Raw genomic sequence first — 16,751 nt, forward strand, 5'->3', positions numbered from 1 at the left:
TCTGAACTTGGAAGAAATGCAAATTTTCAGCACCCCTGCCAAACCTATTAAACCAGAAACTGGGGATGAGGCCCAAATCTTCACTTTACCAAGTCCTCCAGGTGACTCTGCTACTGCTGCTGCTAAGTCGCTTCAGTCGTGTCCGACTCTGTGCGACACCATAGACGGCAGCCCACCAGGCTCCGCCGTCCCTGGGATTCTCCAGGCAAGAATACTGGAGTGGGTTGCCATTTCCTTCTCCAATGCATGAAAGGGACAAGTGAAAGTGAAGTCACTCAGTCATGTCAGACTCTTCGAGACCCCATGGACTGCAGCCTACCAGGCTCCTCCGTCCATGGGATTTTCCGGGCAAGAGTACTGGAGTGGGGTGCCATTGCCTTCTCTGCCAGGTGACTCTAATGAACACTAAAGGCTGAAGCACTGTCTGAGAGGTTAGATGAGCCACACTCATGGGTCTCTGAGTCACAGCATGGTATGCCAACCACCCAATATCATCTTTCTAGTGGTCATGCATGGATGTGGGAGTTGGACCATAAAGAAGGCTGAGTGCCTAAGAATCAATGCTTTCGAACTGTGATGCTAGAGAAGACTCTGGAAAGTCCCTTGAACAGCAAGAATATCAAACCGGTCAGTCCTACAGAAAATCAACCCTGAATACTCACTGGAAGGACTGATGCTGAAGCTGAAGCTCCAATACTTTGGCCTGCTGATGCAAAGAGCCAACTCATTGGAAAAGACTCTGATGCTGGGAAAGACTGAAGGCAGGAGGAGAAGCAGGCCACAGAGGATGAGATGGTTGGAAGGCATCACCGACTCAATGAACATGAGTCTGAGCAAACTCCGGGAGACAATGAAGGACAGGAAGCCTGACGCTGTATGCCATGGGGTCACAAAGAGTCGGACACGACTTAGTGACTGAATAACAATAACACAGCAGCAAGTGTTACCTTAAGTTTATCTGATATATTTAATAAAATCTATCAGAAGTGAACTTGGTTCATTTGAAAAACAGGATCAATTTGCTAGGCACTGTGAATAATCGGAGAAGGCAATGGCACCCCACTCCAGTACTCTTGCCTGGAAAATCCCGTGGACGGAGGAGCCTGGTAGGCTACAGTCCGTGGGGTCGCTAAGAGTCGGACACGACTGAGCGACTTCACTTTCACTTTTCCCTTTCATGCACTGGAGAAGGAAATGGCAACCCACTCCAGTATTCTTGCCTGGAGAATCCTAGGGACGGCAGAGCCTGGTGGGCTGCCGTCTATAGGGTCGCAAAGAGTCGGACACGACTGAAGCGACTTAGCAGCAGCAGCAGTGAATAATAGTGAGACAAAATAGGGTATAAATGCAAAATTAAGTAGGTTTGTTACAAAATAGATAGTGAACAGAAGTTTGAAAGTTTTTCTGAAGACTTGAGGACAATATGCTAGGTGAAATAAGCCAGTCACAAAATGGCAAATACTGCATGATTCATTTATATGAGGTCTCTAAAGTAATCAGATTCATAGACACAGAAAGTAGAATGGTGGTTACCAGGAGCTGGGGGTAGGGAGCAAAGAAGAGTTGTTTAATGAATATAGAGCTTCATTTCTGCAAGATGAAAATTTCTAGAGATCTGTTTCATAGCAATGTAAATATCCTTACTACTACTGAGCTGTATGTTTAAAAATTGCTAAGATGGTAAAATGTATATGTATTTTTTACCACAAAAAAACAAAAATCACACAAAGACTACAGGTCTTCTTTTATTTGGATTTCCTAATAAATGTCATCTCTCTTGCCCAAAGCAAGTCCAAAGTCTGCTATATGAAAATAATTTAGAGGACCAATCTTGACTCATCACCTAATCAAAAAAATAATAACCAGCTAGTTGTTCTAAAAATACACATGCTTAAATTAAAACTAAATCAAAAATCTGTAACACAATTTTACAGCTTTGAAGATGGTACTTTTTGGCTTAGTTTAACATGGTATCAAATTAGAAAATTAACAGTTCTAGTTCTTCAGGATAATCAAAGTAAGAGCCCATACAAAAATATTTTCTTTTGATCTTATGCATGAAAGTTTTGAAACTGCCGGTTTTCTGAATGCAATTATGTTAAGAATAAAATATTAGAAGTTGTATCAGAAAAATACTGTGTATCATCTTTACCAAATTGAGTGTAATTTTAGTGTTTTTTCCCTCCGAAAAGTATTTAGATAAAAAATATGAATGCCTCAGGGTCAAACTACATTAAATTAAAACTAATAGAACATCTCTAGAAAGCAGTTTAGCTAAATTCACTTTAAAAATTTTATATCCATGGGCCCACTTAATTACACTTTTGAAAATTTACCTTAAAGAAATAATCCAAAACACAGATTTAACCACAAAGATGGTTATCACAGTGCTAAGGAAATAGGCTATCATCCTCTATTTATTAGGCACTTAATTAAGTAAATAATGGTACAGGCACACAATAAATTAGGCTGACTTTAGAAATCATTTATAGTAAACTTTTAATAACATTTTCAATTTCCTTTGACATAAACATTATAGGGAAGAAAAGCAAAGTAGAAAATTATATATTGTTGGTTCAAGTAAGGTCTAAGTAAGTTTTACTTCCCTCCTTAATTTTGAACAATAAGCACATACTACTTTATATTCTTTAAAATTATGTATCTCCACTCACCTGCCAAAGTTGGATATAATAAATTATCATCTCAACTATATAAAAGTTATTTATGAGGTGGTGGTATTATGGGTAACTTTAATCTGTTTTTGTATTTATATCTATAATTCACTTCATGACAGAACACTTCATGACTTTACAGAAAGCACAGATTCTAGAATTATCAAGTAAAGATACAAAATCATTTATCTTTTACTTCTAGTCTAACCTTTGAGACATTGCAAGTTCAATCAAGTTAAGTTTGGTCAAAAGAACCAGAGTCTACCAGACAAAATAATCATAAAAGGGTTGACAAAAGTTAGGTGATTTCAAACGGTATGAGTGGTACTTTATCAAGCATTCTTAACTAATTTTCAAGAATGATTTATCAAAAAATATGCTATTGTTTCACAGATAAATATATTTTATCCTTTCTTTCTCAGAGTTACTAATTTTTCAGTGACTTCTCAGTGGTAAGAAGTGTTAGATGAAAGTAAAATAGCATTTCACAATAAATAACAAAGATCTCCCAAAAAAATTCAGCTCACTAAGAAAAACAGTAAAAACATCTTCCTAACAGTCTGTATAACTCAAAAATAAGCTAAAAGAAAGCAACTCAATCAAAGCTTTTGGGCCTAAATAGTAACATAAATCACCAAATAAACCACACTGCTATTTGAAATAAACCTTTAACACAAAGACTGATAGTCATCTGGGTTATATGATTTAAAGATAATTCACTATGGGAGGGGTAAGGTGGGGAGGTTACATAATCTTCTTAGGTACTTTTTGCCTCTTTATTTTGCTAAAATTGGTGGTAGCACATCAGTAGTATAGCAACACTTCAGCCACTAGGTGGCAGGTGAAAAAACAAAACCAGCTAAACATGCAGGTGCAAATTAAATTACTGACTAGGGGAAGAGATCAGAGATACTGATAGCCCAACATTTCCCATGCTACAGCTACTGCCAACAAGTGTGATTAAAAGGAGAACATCCAAAGCGGGACTGGCCTTACCAGAGTCATGTCTGAAGACAGTCTACTTCTCACCACTGGCAGCATGCTAAGCAAGCTGCAATTTGGACAGTGGTTCATATCATAATCCCAGGGAAGAGGTCAGGGATGGGTCTCGGAAAGAAGGGACCCAGGATGAAGGAAGAAACTCCATTTCTTGAGGTCCAGGAAAAAATAAGATACTGGGAACACATCCACCCATTACTACCCTCACATTCCACTACTTTATCCCCAAAATACTACCCTCCAGTCTGAAACTTCATCTAGAAATACAGGGGATTAACAACATAATAGCCTTAAGTACACACACACAGTAATAACATTGTCTTCCAAGAATGTACACCAAAATCCAATGTAGGTAATCAAATCATAACATCATAGAGACATGACTGGATTACAGGAAACTGATGAAAGTATGTATTAAAAAAGGCCTATGTTAAAATTAACAGTGTTGGATCATCTACATGGTAGTTAAAAACAAAGTTTGAAATTTTGACTGTGCTACACAGGAAGAAAATGCTCCAGCCCATAAACATGAATATCAGATCCATGAAACCAATGTGAATAAAGACAGATGCATCAATGCATTGTAGTCTGATGATGTCAGTCACTAAGATAAGTATAACTAATTCTCCTGAGCACTGATTCTAAGCTTAAGAGACAAGCTTATTATAAATTGTCTCCCCATGTATATTAATGCAAAATTTTCAATCTCTCCTCTCCATACAACTAAAGGGTTCAATACACTCCTAACACTAACAGTGATTCACTAGGGTTCTCACTATTAACCAGGAGGCATCCCACATATTAAAATTCTCAAGGGATTGTTTGCTGTTTGAAAAAGCACCCCAAGTCTTTGAGATCCAGAGTTCCTTCTACTGGGCCTATATAGAAAATGAACTGACCTACTTCAATGAATCTAATAATTACATTTCTCTCTGCAAATTAAAATTTTTGACATTTTGGTTTTTGTATATGTTCCTGTGTGCTTGGTTAACATAAGGTATACTGGGAATTCACCGGTGCTTAGGACTCTGCACTTACATTGCAGGGGGCATGGGTTCAATTCTTGGTAGTTGGTTGGGGAACTAAGATCCTGCAAGCTGCAAGGCATAGCCCCACCCAAAAAGTAAGGTACGCTGAAAGGCAGAAACATTTAGTATGCCAACAAACCAGTTAACATGTATTTAGTATGAGTTAGAAGCTATGATATTAAAATTAGAAGTGGAAGTGTTAGTCACTCAGTCGCATCCAACTCTTTGTGACCTCATGGACTGTAGCCTGCCAGGCTCCTCTGTCCATGGAATTCTCCAGGCAAGAATACTGGAGTGGGTTGCCTTTCCTTTCTCCAGGGGATATTCCCAACCCAGGGATCAAACCCGGGTCTCCCGCATTGCAGGAAGATTCTTTATTGTCTGAGCCACCAGGGAACGGAACTTCAATGAAGGTCACCTAATCCAATCTAGTCTAACATTCTCCCAATGAAAGAATGCTTTCTGTATTGCTCACACTGGTTTAATTTGGCTACTTTCTACCCAACCTCTGAGAATAACTGCACTGACAGTTAACCCCAGAAATGAGGAGGAGAAAGAGTATTTTTAGAACCCAGGTCTCTCATTCCTAAATAAAAGCACACTCAAGTAGGGCACTATCAAAGAGGAAACAAGACATACTCTAGGAGGTAAAAATGCAGAGTGAGCGAAGACGGAATATCCAAAAGAAAACGGGCAAAAGGATCTGAAAAGGGATTTCACAAAAGAAATCCAAATGGCAAATAAATTAATTAAAGGAGCAAAATTTCACTAGCAATCAGGGAAATACAAATTAAAAACATAAAGATATTAAATGTTCATCAGAATGACAAAATTTAGGAAGCTGGACAACACTAAATATTGGCAAAGGAATGGACTAATGACAGCTTGAGTACTGTGGGGGACGTAAAGCAGTAAAACCACTTCAGAAAATAGGCATCATACACATACCCCACCACACAGTAATTTAACTTCTTATTCCAACAGAAACTCTTGCATGTGTACACCAGGATTCATATTCATAACATGGCTGTTTTCACAGCAACTAAACTAGAAACCACTCAAAAACCAATCAAAGGTATAGAATGCACAAATAGTAATATATGAATACAACTGAATACCATATGGCAATGCAAATGAACAAGTTATAGCTGCATGCAACAATATACACAAATTTCACAAACTTATTAAGCAAAAGAAGCAAGAAGAAAAGGAATGCAAATGGATGTCTTTATATAAGATTAAAAAACAGACGAAACTAATTGTATTTCTTAGAGATATGTTCATGTACATTTTTTTTTGTTCTTTTTTTTTGTTCATGTACATTAAAATTCTTTTTAGAAAGCAGAAAAATTATCACATGAATTACAAGAGTTATTTTATGTGAGTGATTACCCCTAGGAGTTATTATCCTTGGGAAGGAGATAATGTGACCTGAGAACAGGGACTTTTTGAGCAAGAAGGTAATGGTCCATTTCTTGACCTGAATGACGGTTACAAAGATGCTAGCCTTCAAACTGTTCTTCAAACTGTACATGAGTTTCATATGCTTTTCTATTAGTTGTATTGTATGTCAAAAGAATGCTGAAAGAAGCAAATAAATTTACCCACTTAAAACTCTACTTAAGGCTAATTCTGCTTTTCCTCAAGGACTAGACTGAAATATCATTTCTTAAGAATATGGAGTCCATATTGAAAGGAAGTCCCTTCAGGATTTAGTCCTGGATTATTCAATGAACTGCAAGGTAGTGAGCTGCTAACCATGCTTAGTAAACAGGTATGTGAGAAAACACTTTCAGTTATACAAAACCAGTATTCTCAAAGTCTGCATAGTATCTTGGTTAGTGATTCCTCCCTATACATATGATTTACATTTTAAACATTCAATTATTATTCCTAAAGTTCTCATAACAACAGCTACACCTGTAAACTAAACTTTTTTTTCAATACCTCTGGCCTCCTCAGACTAACAAAGTAAGTTTCTAGCATTTTTCCATTTCTCCATTTCTGCTATGCTGCTTTCAATTTCAATTCTCATTTCTCCAGAAATGAAAATCTTAATAATCAGATCTCATTGCTTCTTCATACACACACACACACACACACACACACACACACACACACGTATACAATAAAAAAAGTTTTCTGTAAAAAATGGAATGTAACTATTATTTCCTCTTCCTCATTTGCAATGTAGGATGGCTAGTGCTGGGAAACTGAAACTTGTGTCCAGGTAAAAGTCCGACAAGAATGAAAGTACAAAAATAAATATCTGTCTAAGATAAAAGTCTTAATATATAAACTAACAAAATTCAGCTATGGATTAGCTGTTTTTGCTTTTCTTGTTTATAAACAAAACGTAAAAAGACACTCAAGGAATTTACATTTTTTAAAACGTTTTAATTAATTTTTAAAAACTTTTAAAATTCTACTTAGCTGCAATGGAATGCATAATCTTAAGCACATAGTTCAGTGACTGTCTAGATGTATACATATGAAACTGAAAGTCGCTTAGTCATGTCCAGCTCTTTGCGACCCCATGGACTATACAGTCCACTGAATTCTCTAGGCCAGAATACTGGAGTGGGTAGCCTTTCCCTTCTCCTAGGATCTTCCCAATCCAGGGATTGAAACCAGGTCTCCTGCATTGCAGGAGGATTCTTTACCAGCTGAGCCACAAGGGAAGCCCTTGTGTGTATTTATATATATATATACACACTTCTACATAATGACTGCCCAAATGAAGATACAGACTTAAAGCTATATTTGAAAGCTTTATTGGAAAAGGAAAAAACAAACAAAAAAAAACCCCCAAGGTTATAACTGTTTGTCTAAACCAAAATTCTTTATTTTATTAAATAAAGTTTATTTTCATACCTCAAATTCATTCTGAGTACTCTGAACATTGCACCACCTGGCAACAGGTTCGGGCACCACTTCCCAGTCCTCACAGACTTGTTTAAGGATATTCACAAATGTTGACTTCCCAGCAGCTGTTGTGAGAGGAAAAGTGAAATTGAGGAAGGGAACAAAAATGCCAAGATAGTCATCAGCTTTTACAAAATTTCTAATAGCAAACAATACAAAAAAGAAAAACATCCAATTTTCTAAACTCTCTCAGATTTTTTTTTTAATGAAAAGTTAGAGTCCCTGACCACCTCTATTAATAAGCACATCTGTTTGTTAATGTTTTAAGTTTACCAAAGCCATGGAACAGAATTTTAAAAATCCAAGACCTAGATTTACTTTCCTTAAAAAAACAATTAGAGATAACTTTGTAGGAAGTAGTTAAGGGTATTCTCCCACTTAATTAAGTTTGCAATTTGGGACAAAGTCACTGAATCTCTAAGAGCCTGTTTCCTCATAATATAATGGAGACTGTAATAACAACACCCTCCTCATAGAAACTGTGGAGAAGGCAATGGCAACCCACTCCAGTACTCTTGCCTGGAAAATCTCATGGACGGAGGAGCCTGGTAGGCTGCGGTCCGTGGGGTTGCGAAGAGTCGGAAACGACTGAGCGACTTCACTTTCACTTTTCACTTTCATGCATTGGAGAAGGAAATGGCAGCCCACTCCAGTGTTCTTGCCTGGAGAATCCCAGGGACGAGGGAGCCTGGTGGGCTGCCGTCTATGGGGACGCACAGAATCGGACACGACTGAAGCGACTTAGCAGCAGCAGCAGCAGCATAGAAACTGTTGTAATAAATAAACTATCACTACAGTGACAGTCATTCCACTCTCCAGCATTTTCAGAATTTTCCTCTCTATTGGCTCTATTCATTCAACTTACAAACACACTTGGGTCTTTCTGATCTAAAACCAATCTAGAAACAACCAAATAAACCAAAAAATTAATATAAAGATGCATCTAATCCATAGAGTTTCAGGATGGGAAATAATATGATTACTATTGTATGATACTAATTATCCTATGACACTCTGGCTAACAGAAATTATAAAAATATTTTTGCAAAGTACTTCCTACAAGCAATAGCCATGTTTCTGCTGTTTTCCTTTCACAGTCCTGTGCACTCTATTCAACTCCTTAAAAAAAAAAGTTGTATGTACTTTACTTCTCCCTGATCATTCACTAGTTTCTGAAATATCTAGGAGGAAAAAAAGAAAACAGTTCAGGTGTAACCAAGACATATATTCTCTATTTTAAAATTATCTGGGCAGTCATTCAATTTAATAGTAAGGAGATTCTTGCCCAAGACTTTGACAGAGTGTAGAAATACTCTTTATGACACCACACCTTTCCTATCTGAAGTCACCAAATGTGATTATATTAGTCATCTTTGGTCAGCATGTTTTTTCTCTCTCTTTCCATATATATGACAAATGCACACACACATGGATAAACCTATTAAAAAAAGCAAAGCTTCCTCTTCCTCATAAATTGGATCCAAAAGGGCAAAAAGAACTTACTTTTGACTTGGAGAACTATAATCAAACTTAAAATATTACACAGGTCAATAGAAAAAAAAAAAAAACTGGAAGAATTTTAAAGAATCACATAGAGGGAAAAAAGGGGATGGTCAATCAGAAAGTAACACAGAGAACAGTTGAGAAGCAAAACACGAAAGTCGTATTATCACCACAGAATAGACAGAAAATCTTTTAAAGATAAACTAGATGATCACCAGGTTTAATCATAGGAAAAACAATGGCAACCACAGATTTCAGTGAAGAGGGTAAACACAGAAACTCTTAAGGCATTCAGAAGAATGGTGAATGGAAGCATGTAAAAGGCTCACCATTCATTGAGTTAGATGGAGGAAAGGAAGAAAATTGGAGTGGGTAGCTATTTCCTCCTCCAGGGGATCTTCCCAACCCATGAACTGAATCAAGTCTCCTGCATTGGCAGGCAGATTCTTGACCACTTAAAGCCTACTTGGGTCTAGCAAATAAGGCAGAGGGGCACATGAACAACAGTACAAGAGCATTAATAAATAGGAATTGACAAAGCCACAGTATCAGGGAAAACTGTTAAGTGGTGAGGGACATATGCCATCCAAATAGCAAATGGTTGTTTTACAGAAATGCAGTGTTACCAGATCTTCAGATTTTTCAAGAGAAGCCAAAAATCTAGATGTTAATGGGAAATCTCAACATTTGTAAACGCCAGTAACTAATGAAAAAAATTTTTTTTCAAATTTGGGCAGGCCAATATTGTGTAAATGCAGGCCATGAGTTTGCAACTCCTTCCAGTGTTAAGTATCAGGGAGCTGAGAGAATTTTAAGCAGGGGTTAACACAATCATATTTGTAAATAGAAGGAAAACTCTGGAAGAATTTAAAGAAACTGGAGATGGGGTGACAAATTAGTAAATTATTTCAGGTGCTGAGAAGATTAAAAGATGCTTGGAAGGAAGTAAATTTCTAGGTATGATATATTGCTTAACTGGATTTAGGAAAGGGAAGGGACTGTGGTATAGACGTGGAGGTTGTTCATTCAAATTTACTTTTGAAATGGCTTTGTTCAACTATTTCTTCCTGTTTTTATATATGGTATTCTATATCAATAAGTAGCTGTGTAAAATCATACTAGTAAACATTCACCTTCAAAAAATGTATCCTAGCTAAGAAGAAATGAGAGTCTGTTACATGGATTTTTTCAACTGTTGTCTCAACACTGGAGCAAAGAAACAAAATGCCCTATTTGAGGCTGTATTCAGCTTTTTTTATTACTTGCAATGCTGCTAAAGCACCTGTCTGCCTTGCCTTTTTAAAGTACAAGTGCTTTGAACATGTTAAGAATTTTTAAAAATTGCTGTATGCATGAATGGTCAGTACCTAACTTGGAACCAAAAAAAAAAAAAAAAAATCCTATCAAAACAGGAAGCATCAGGCATAGGTTTCCGGAGGTAAGAAATAGAGAAGAATTGGAAGTTCCTTGTATCTTGTAAAATGACATCTGGATTAAGAACAGAAATAGTAGTGGTCTTTGAATCATAACCCAATGTTCACTTGGATGTTGGCTGGGGAGTGAGTGATCCATGTTGCCAAGATCATTTAAAAACTCTTTCCTTGTACTTGAATGTTTACAGCAACTTTATTTATAATCTAAACACTGGAAAAAATCCAAATGTCCACAAGTGGGAGAGATAAACTGTGGTATACCCATGCAATGGAATACTATGAACAAACAAACAAAAAAAAAACACACAAACACACAGATACAAGCAACATGAATAAATCTAAAACCATTCGCTAAATTAGAGAAGCAAGACACAAAAGGCTACACACTATGATTTCATTTACATGACATTCTGAAAAAGGCAAAACTGTCAGGAATAGAAATCACATCAGTGCTTGTCAGGTGGTAGAAATGGAGAGAGGGATGACCACCAAGAAGTACGGGAAAATTCTTGCAGTGATGGAGATGTTCTGAATTTTGATCCTGGGGCAGGTAAAACATCATTATGTTTGTCAAACCTCATAGAGCTCTATACCTAAAAAAAGGATCATTTAGCCTATGTAAATTGCACCTCAAGCACTGACATACAGACACATCATTAAAAACAAACAGAACAAAAAACCATTCCCTTTGCAGGACCCCAACGAAGAGGCTGAAAAGGACTCCAAGCGCGTCTCACAAGGCCCGGAGGCCTAGGCCCGCGGCCAGAAGCCCACGGGCTGCGACCACCCTCGGGGCATGGGAGGGAAGCTGGGTAGGGCAGAGAGGGGTGCTTTCGGCGGCAATTTAGGAATTCGGGATTGTGTCCACAAGCGCAGGACCAGACTGGGAGGAAAGTCCCCCCGGAGGAGTAGCAGGGATGCGGCGAAGGGGCGCTTCAGCCCCCGCAGCCGCGACTACCCCTGCTTTGGGACCAACATCTCCCGAGGCCCCTTACCGATGTTCCCTTCGATGGAAATTTTCTTGATGCGGGTCCCCTCAGAGCTGGATGCGGGAGAAGGGCAGCTCCTCTTGGGTGGGGTGGCCATGCCTTGTCCTGTTGGCAGCCCCGAGAGCTTCAGGCAGGGAGGGCTTGGAGGTGGCCGCAGGTGCGCGCTCCGGGGTTCACGCCGCCGCGGAACTCGCCTTGACCTGCAGGCTGAACTCTTTCCCGTCTCAGACTCTCCGGCCGGCAGATCCGCGGGTTTGATTTTGGCGCGCGGAGGCAGCAGCCGATGGGGGAGGGACCGCAGGGTGGCCGCCCGCCCAGTGGGGAAGCCACGCCCCGGCCCTCCCCTAAATCGGCGATTCCACCAAGAGACCCTCGGCCTGCGCCCGCCATGGGAGGGGCTCCTGCGTGCGCACCGGGCACGTCGGGTCAAGGGGAAACAGGGGGCGGGGCCGCGCGCGCGCAGACGCGTCTCTTCCCAGAACGCGGAGGGTGTTTCCTGAATCTTCCGAGAGCCCAGGGCGGGCGCCGAAGGTTGAAGGGTTCACGAGGTTAGAGGGTTCTGCCTGCCCTCTTTATCGAGGGCGACCGGACTTTGGGGAACTCGCTTGTTCCGTGGGGCTTGTGGTTTCTGAATCTCTGGGCCGGACTGGTTGAGCTTGAAGCTTTGAACTCGTCAGGGGAGAGGCAGTGCATAGTACAAAAATCAAACGGATTACCTTGTTCTCAGCTTCCCAGGGCTAGACTGTCATCAGGCCAGGTGGCGCTGGGCGATCCAGGCCTCAGGGAATGTATTGCAGTCTTATTGCATGCCAGACCTTATTTCGAAGGTTTTTCGTGGATTAACTAGCATCAAGTGCCAGAGGTCCTACTATTTATCGGCGAGTAAACAGACACTGAGGGGCTACTTGTTGAAAATCTCAAAGTCAGTGAGTGGAACTGGGATGGGAATTTAGGTATATAGATGCCATACCGGAAGAAGCCTTTCTTTATCTCTCATATCCTGGTTTGGATACCCCGTTTACGCTGAAGGGGAGCACATATGCCACCCCCAAGTTGGCCGCATTGGCATATTATTTTGAATTAAGGACACTCTGACTGTCTTTCGTGCCTCCTGGAAGCAGGAGCTAAACCTCTGGTGTGAACGGTACCCTCCGTGTATCAGGAGGGTAGAAAGCACAGTTCTCTCAGAGATGGGGAATTTAGGGCAGAGAAGGCTGGATAAATAAAACTTGTTACTGCTTCATCAACTTATTACACAAGGCCAGCACCCCTTCATCTTGAGAATTCTTCACAAATTTATTGTTTGTCTACAAGGTACAAAGCTTCTTGCTTTAGTTATTTTATTTACTCACGTTTTTATGGGGCATGCATGCAAGCATGCTAAGTCGCTTCAGTCGTGTCCCACTGTGCGACCCCATAGATGGCAGCCCACCAGGCTCCTCTGTCTACAGGATTCTCTAGGCAAGAATACTGGAGTGGGTTGCCAGTTCCTTCTCCGTTTATGGGGCTCCCCTATGTAATTGTTTTTCTCCTGTTAATCTGTCTAATGTCAATTTAATTATTACGCTAGCACCTAAGAGGAAAAATTTCTCCACCCTACAGTGCTATAAAGAAGTTACCATACCGGGTAGGTTTCTCTTCAGCGTAACAATAAGCTTAATTAACCTTGCATGCCTACACCCTGGTGGCTCAGTAGTAAAGGACCCACCGGCCAATGCAGGAGATGGGGTTCCATCCCTGGGTCAGGAAGATCCCCGGAAGGAGGAAATGGCAACCCACTCCAGTTTTCTTGCCTGGAAAATGCTATGCACAGAAGGAGCCTCATAGGCTACAGTCTGTGGGGTTGCCAAAGAGTGGAACATGACTTAGTCACTATACAAGAAAGCACAGTTAACAAATGCATGTTGAAGTTGTGAATGCCTACATACGTTCCATGTCCTCTTATAGATGACTCATCTTTGTTGTTGTTTAGTCACTGACTAGCTGGGGAAGGAAATGGCAACCCACTCCAGTATTCTTGCCTGGAGAATCCCAGGGACGGCGGAGCCTCGTGGGCTGCCGTCTGTGGGGTCGCACAGAGTCGGACCCGACTGAAGCGACTTAGCAGCAGCAGCTGGGGACAAATGCAGTGTGATAAAGATGTTTGGGGTTGAGTAGATGGACAAGACTCTTGAGAGTCCCTTGGACTGCAAGATCCAACCAGTCCATCCTAAAGGAAATCAGTCCTGAATGTTCATTGGAAGGACTGATGTTGAAGCTGAAACTCCAATACTTTGGCCACCTGATGTGAAGAGCTGACTCATTTGAAAAGACCTTGATGCTGGGAAAGATTGAAGGGAGGAGGAGAAGGGGATGACAGCGGATGAGATGGTTGGATGGCATCACCAGCTCAATGGACATGAGCTTGAGTAATCTCCGGGAGTTGACGATGGACAGGGAGGCCTGGCGTGCTGCAGTCCATGGGGTCGCAGAGTTGGACACAACTGAGCAACTGAACTGAACTGAACTGAAGAAATCTTTAAGTGTGTTTCTTCCTCCACCAAAACAAAATGAAACTTTTTAAAATATATATATAAAAAAACAAAAACCAAAACCACAATAGTACAGTGACTGAAATATTAAGCACAGGAAACTCTTGACATCAAATTCATTATCCTCCGTAACCAATGGCTAACACAAGGAAGAGACTAAAGAAAAACACTCTCAAAAGTACTCCCTGATTTTTGTCCACAGTCTCTTACCTGAAACCCTTGTAGTCAATTCAGTTTCAGAATTTTTAAAGTTTTGGAATTTAGAAAAGAAAAATAGTCACATATTACATACATTATGTAACCATTCCTCACCCTCCTGCAGAAGTGTTAAATACACTAACATTTTCCAGTGAAACATCAGTTTTCACCATGAAATAAAGACTGTTAACCTCAGATCAGGTTCAGCTTGCAGTGAACTGAAGAAAATACTTTGTTTTCTGAGCTTTTCAGATTTGGGAATTACAGATAAAATACAGGGTATTAGAGCACTCAACCAGGAACAAGTATGCTACCATCTTAACTCTTGCCAGAAATTATACTACTCCTTCAATTTAGGAATTCCTTTGCTCCCGCAGGAATGATGGTATAAGTAAAGAATGAGACAGGGTCTCCTGATAGCATACAGGTTTATTAAGAAAACTAAACCAACTGAGAAAATGAGAATAAAGGCAGAAAAAATAAGTGGTTACACAACCCATGCATTTGTGTATACCCACCCAACAACTTCTGTAAAAGGATGTTTATCAACATAGTAAACTTGCTTATAAATTTCTCCTATCCACCAACCCAAGTGTCCTGCATTGTAGGCAGATTCTTTACCATCTGAGCTGCCAGGGAAGTCCAAGAGTACTGGAGTGGGTAGCCTATCCCTTCTCCAGGGGATCTTCCCAATCCAGGAATCAAACTGGGGTCTCCTGCATTGCAGGGGGATTCTTTACTAGCTGAGCTACCAGGGAAGCCCTTTAATGGTCTACAATGAAGACAAAAGGACTGGAAAAGGTCAGTTTTCATTCCAATCCCAAAGAAAGGCAATGCCAAAGAATGCTCGAACTACTGCACAATTGCACTCATCTCACATGCTAGCAAAGTAATGCTCAAAATCCTCCAAACCAGGCTTCAGCAATACGTGAACCATGAACTTCCAGATGTTCAAGCTGGTTTTAGAAAAGACAGAGGAACCAGAGATCAAATTGCCAACATCCGCTGGATCATCGAAAAAGCAAGAGAGTTTCAGAAATACATCTATTTCTGCTTTATTGACTATGCCAAAGCCTTTGACTGTGTGGATCACAATAAACTGTGGAAAATTCTGAAAGAGATGGGAATACCAGACCACCTGACCTGCCTTTGAGAAATCAGTATGCAGGTCAGGAAGCAACAGTTAGAACTGGATATGGAATAACAGACTGGTTCCAAACAGGAAAAGGAGAACATCAAGGCTGTATATTGTCACCCTGCTTATTTAACTTATATGCAGAGTACATCTAGAGAAACGCTGGCCTGGAAGAAACACAAGCTAGAATCAAGATTGCCGGGAGAAATATCAATAACCTCAGATATGCAGATGACACCACCCTTATGGCAGAAAGTGAAGAGGAACTAAAAAGCCTCTTGATGAAAGTGAAAGGGGAGTGGAAAAGTTGGCTTAAAGCTCAACATTCAGAAAACTAAGATCATAGCATTTGGTCCCATCACTTCATGGGAAATAGATGGGCAAACAGTGGAAACAGTGTCAGACTTTATTTTTTGGGGCTCCAAAATCACTGCAGATGGTGATTGCAGCCATGAAATTAAAAGACGCTTACTCCTTGGAAATAAAGTGATGACAAACCTAGATAGCATATTAAAAAGTAGAGACATTACTTTGCCAACAAAGGTCCATCTAGTCAAGGCTGTGGTTTTTCCAGTACTCATGTATGGATGTGAGAGTTGGACGGTGAAGAAAGCTGAGTGCTGCAGAATTGATGCTTTTGAACTGTGGTGTTGGAGAAGACTCTTGAGAGTCCCTTGGACTGCAAGGAGATCCAACCAGTCCATCCTAAAGGAGATCATTCCTGGATGTTCATTGGAAGGACTGATGTTGAAGCTGAAATTCTAATACTTCGGCCACCGATGCGAAGATTTGACTCATTGGAAAAGACCCTGATGCTGGGAAGGACTGGGGGATGGAGGAGAAGGGGACAACAGAGGATGAGATGGTGGATGGAATCACCGACTTGATGGACATGAGTTTGGGTAAATTCCTGGAGTTGGTGATGGGCAGGGAGGCCTGCCATGCTGCGATTCATGGGGTCGCAAAGAGTCGGACACAACTGAGCGACTGACCTGAACTGAACTGAACTGGCTTAATGGAAAGGCCAACAATTATTCTGCTAACTATTCTTATAGTAATAGTATATTTAAAGAAAATAAAAGCACTGGCCTCAAGGTCAAGCATATTTAGGTTTTTAAACCCTGGTTCTCATCAGTGACTTCTACAGTTTCTAAGCTTTAGCTTTCTAGTATAAAAAATACTGAGATACTAACTTCCAGGGCTGTTGTGAACATTATCAAAAATAAGGCCCGACAAGTTTTAAATGTTCAAAATATTTCATAGACCTTCAATATTTCTCTAGGAATGTATGCAGTGTGGGAATACCTATAGCAAAAATGAACGGTAATGCAGTCAGGA

General features: G+C 40.2%; 1 protein-coding gene across 4 annotated transcripts in view; it reads right to left on the reverse strand.

Annotated features, from left to right (window-relative positions):
- The window catches only part of DCK (deoxycytidine kinase), a 61,516-nt gene extending 49,553 nt beyond the window's left edge, over window positions 1-11,963 (reverse strand). For all 4 annotated transcript variants that reach the window (XM_081587239.1, XM_081587254.1, XM_081587247.1 and 1 more), the window contains exons 1-2: window positions 11,556-11,963; window positions 7,574-7,689 (exon numbers count right to left, since the gene is read on the reverse strand). In XM_081587239.1, coding sequence (XP_081443365.1) covers window positions 7,574-7,689; window positions 11,556-11,646 — 207 coding nt within the window. In that variant the 5' untranslated portion in view covers window positions 11,647-11,963. The remainder of the gene's footprint in view (window positions 1-7,573; window positions 7,690-11,555) is intronic.
- Between the last annotated feature and the right edge of the window lie 4,788 nt (window positions 11,964-16,751).

Source organism: Giraffa tippelskirchi, chromosome 1, assembly GCF_054371585.1.
Source record: "Giraffa tippelskirchi isolate mGirTip1 chromosome 1, T2T-mGirTip1v1.2.pri, whole genome shotgun sequence".
NCBI classification, from domain to species: domain Eukaryota; kingdom Metazoa; phylum Chordata; class Mammalia; order Artiodactyla; family Giraffidae; genus Giraffa; species Giraffa tippelskirchi.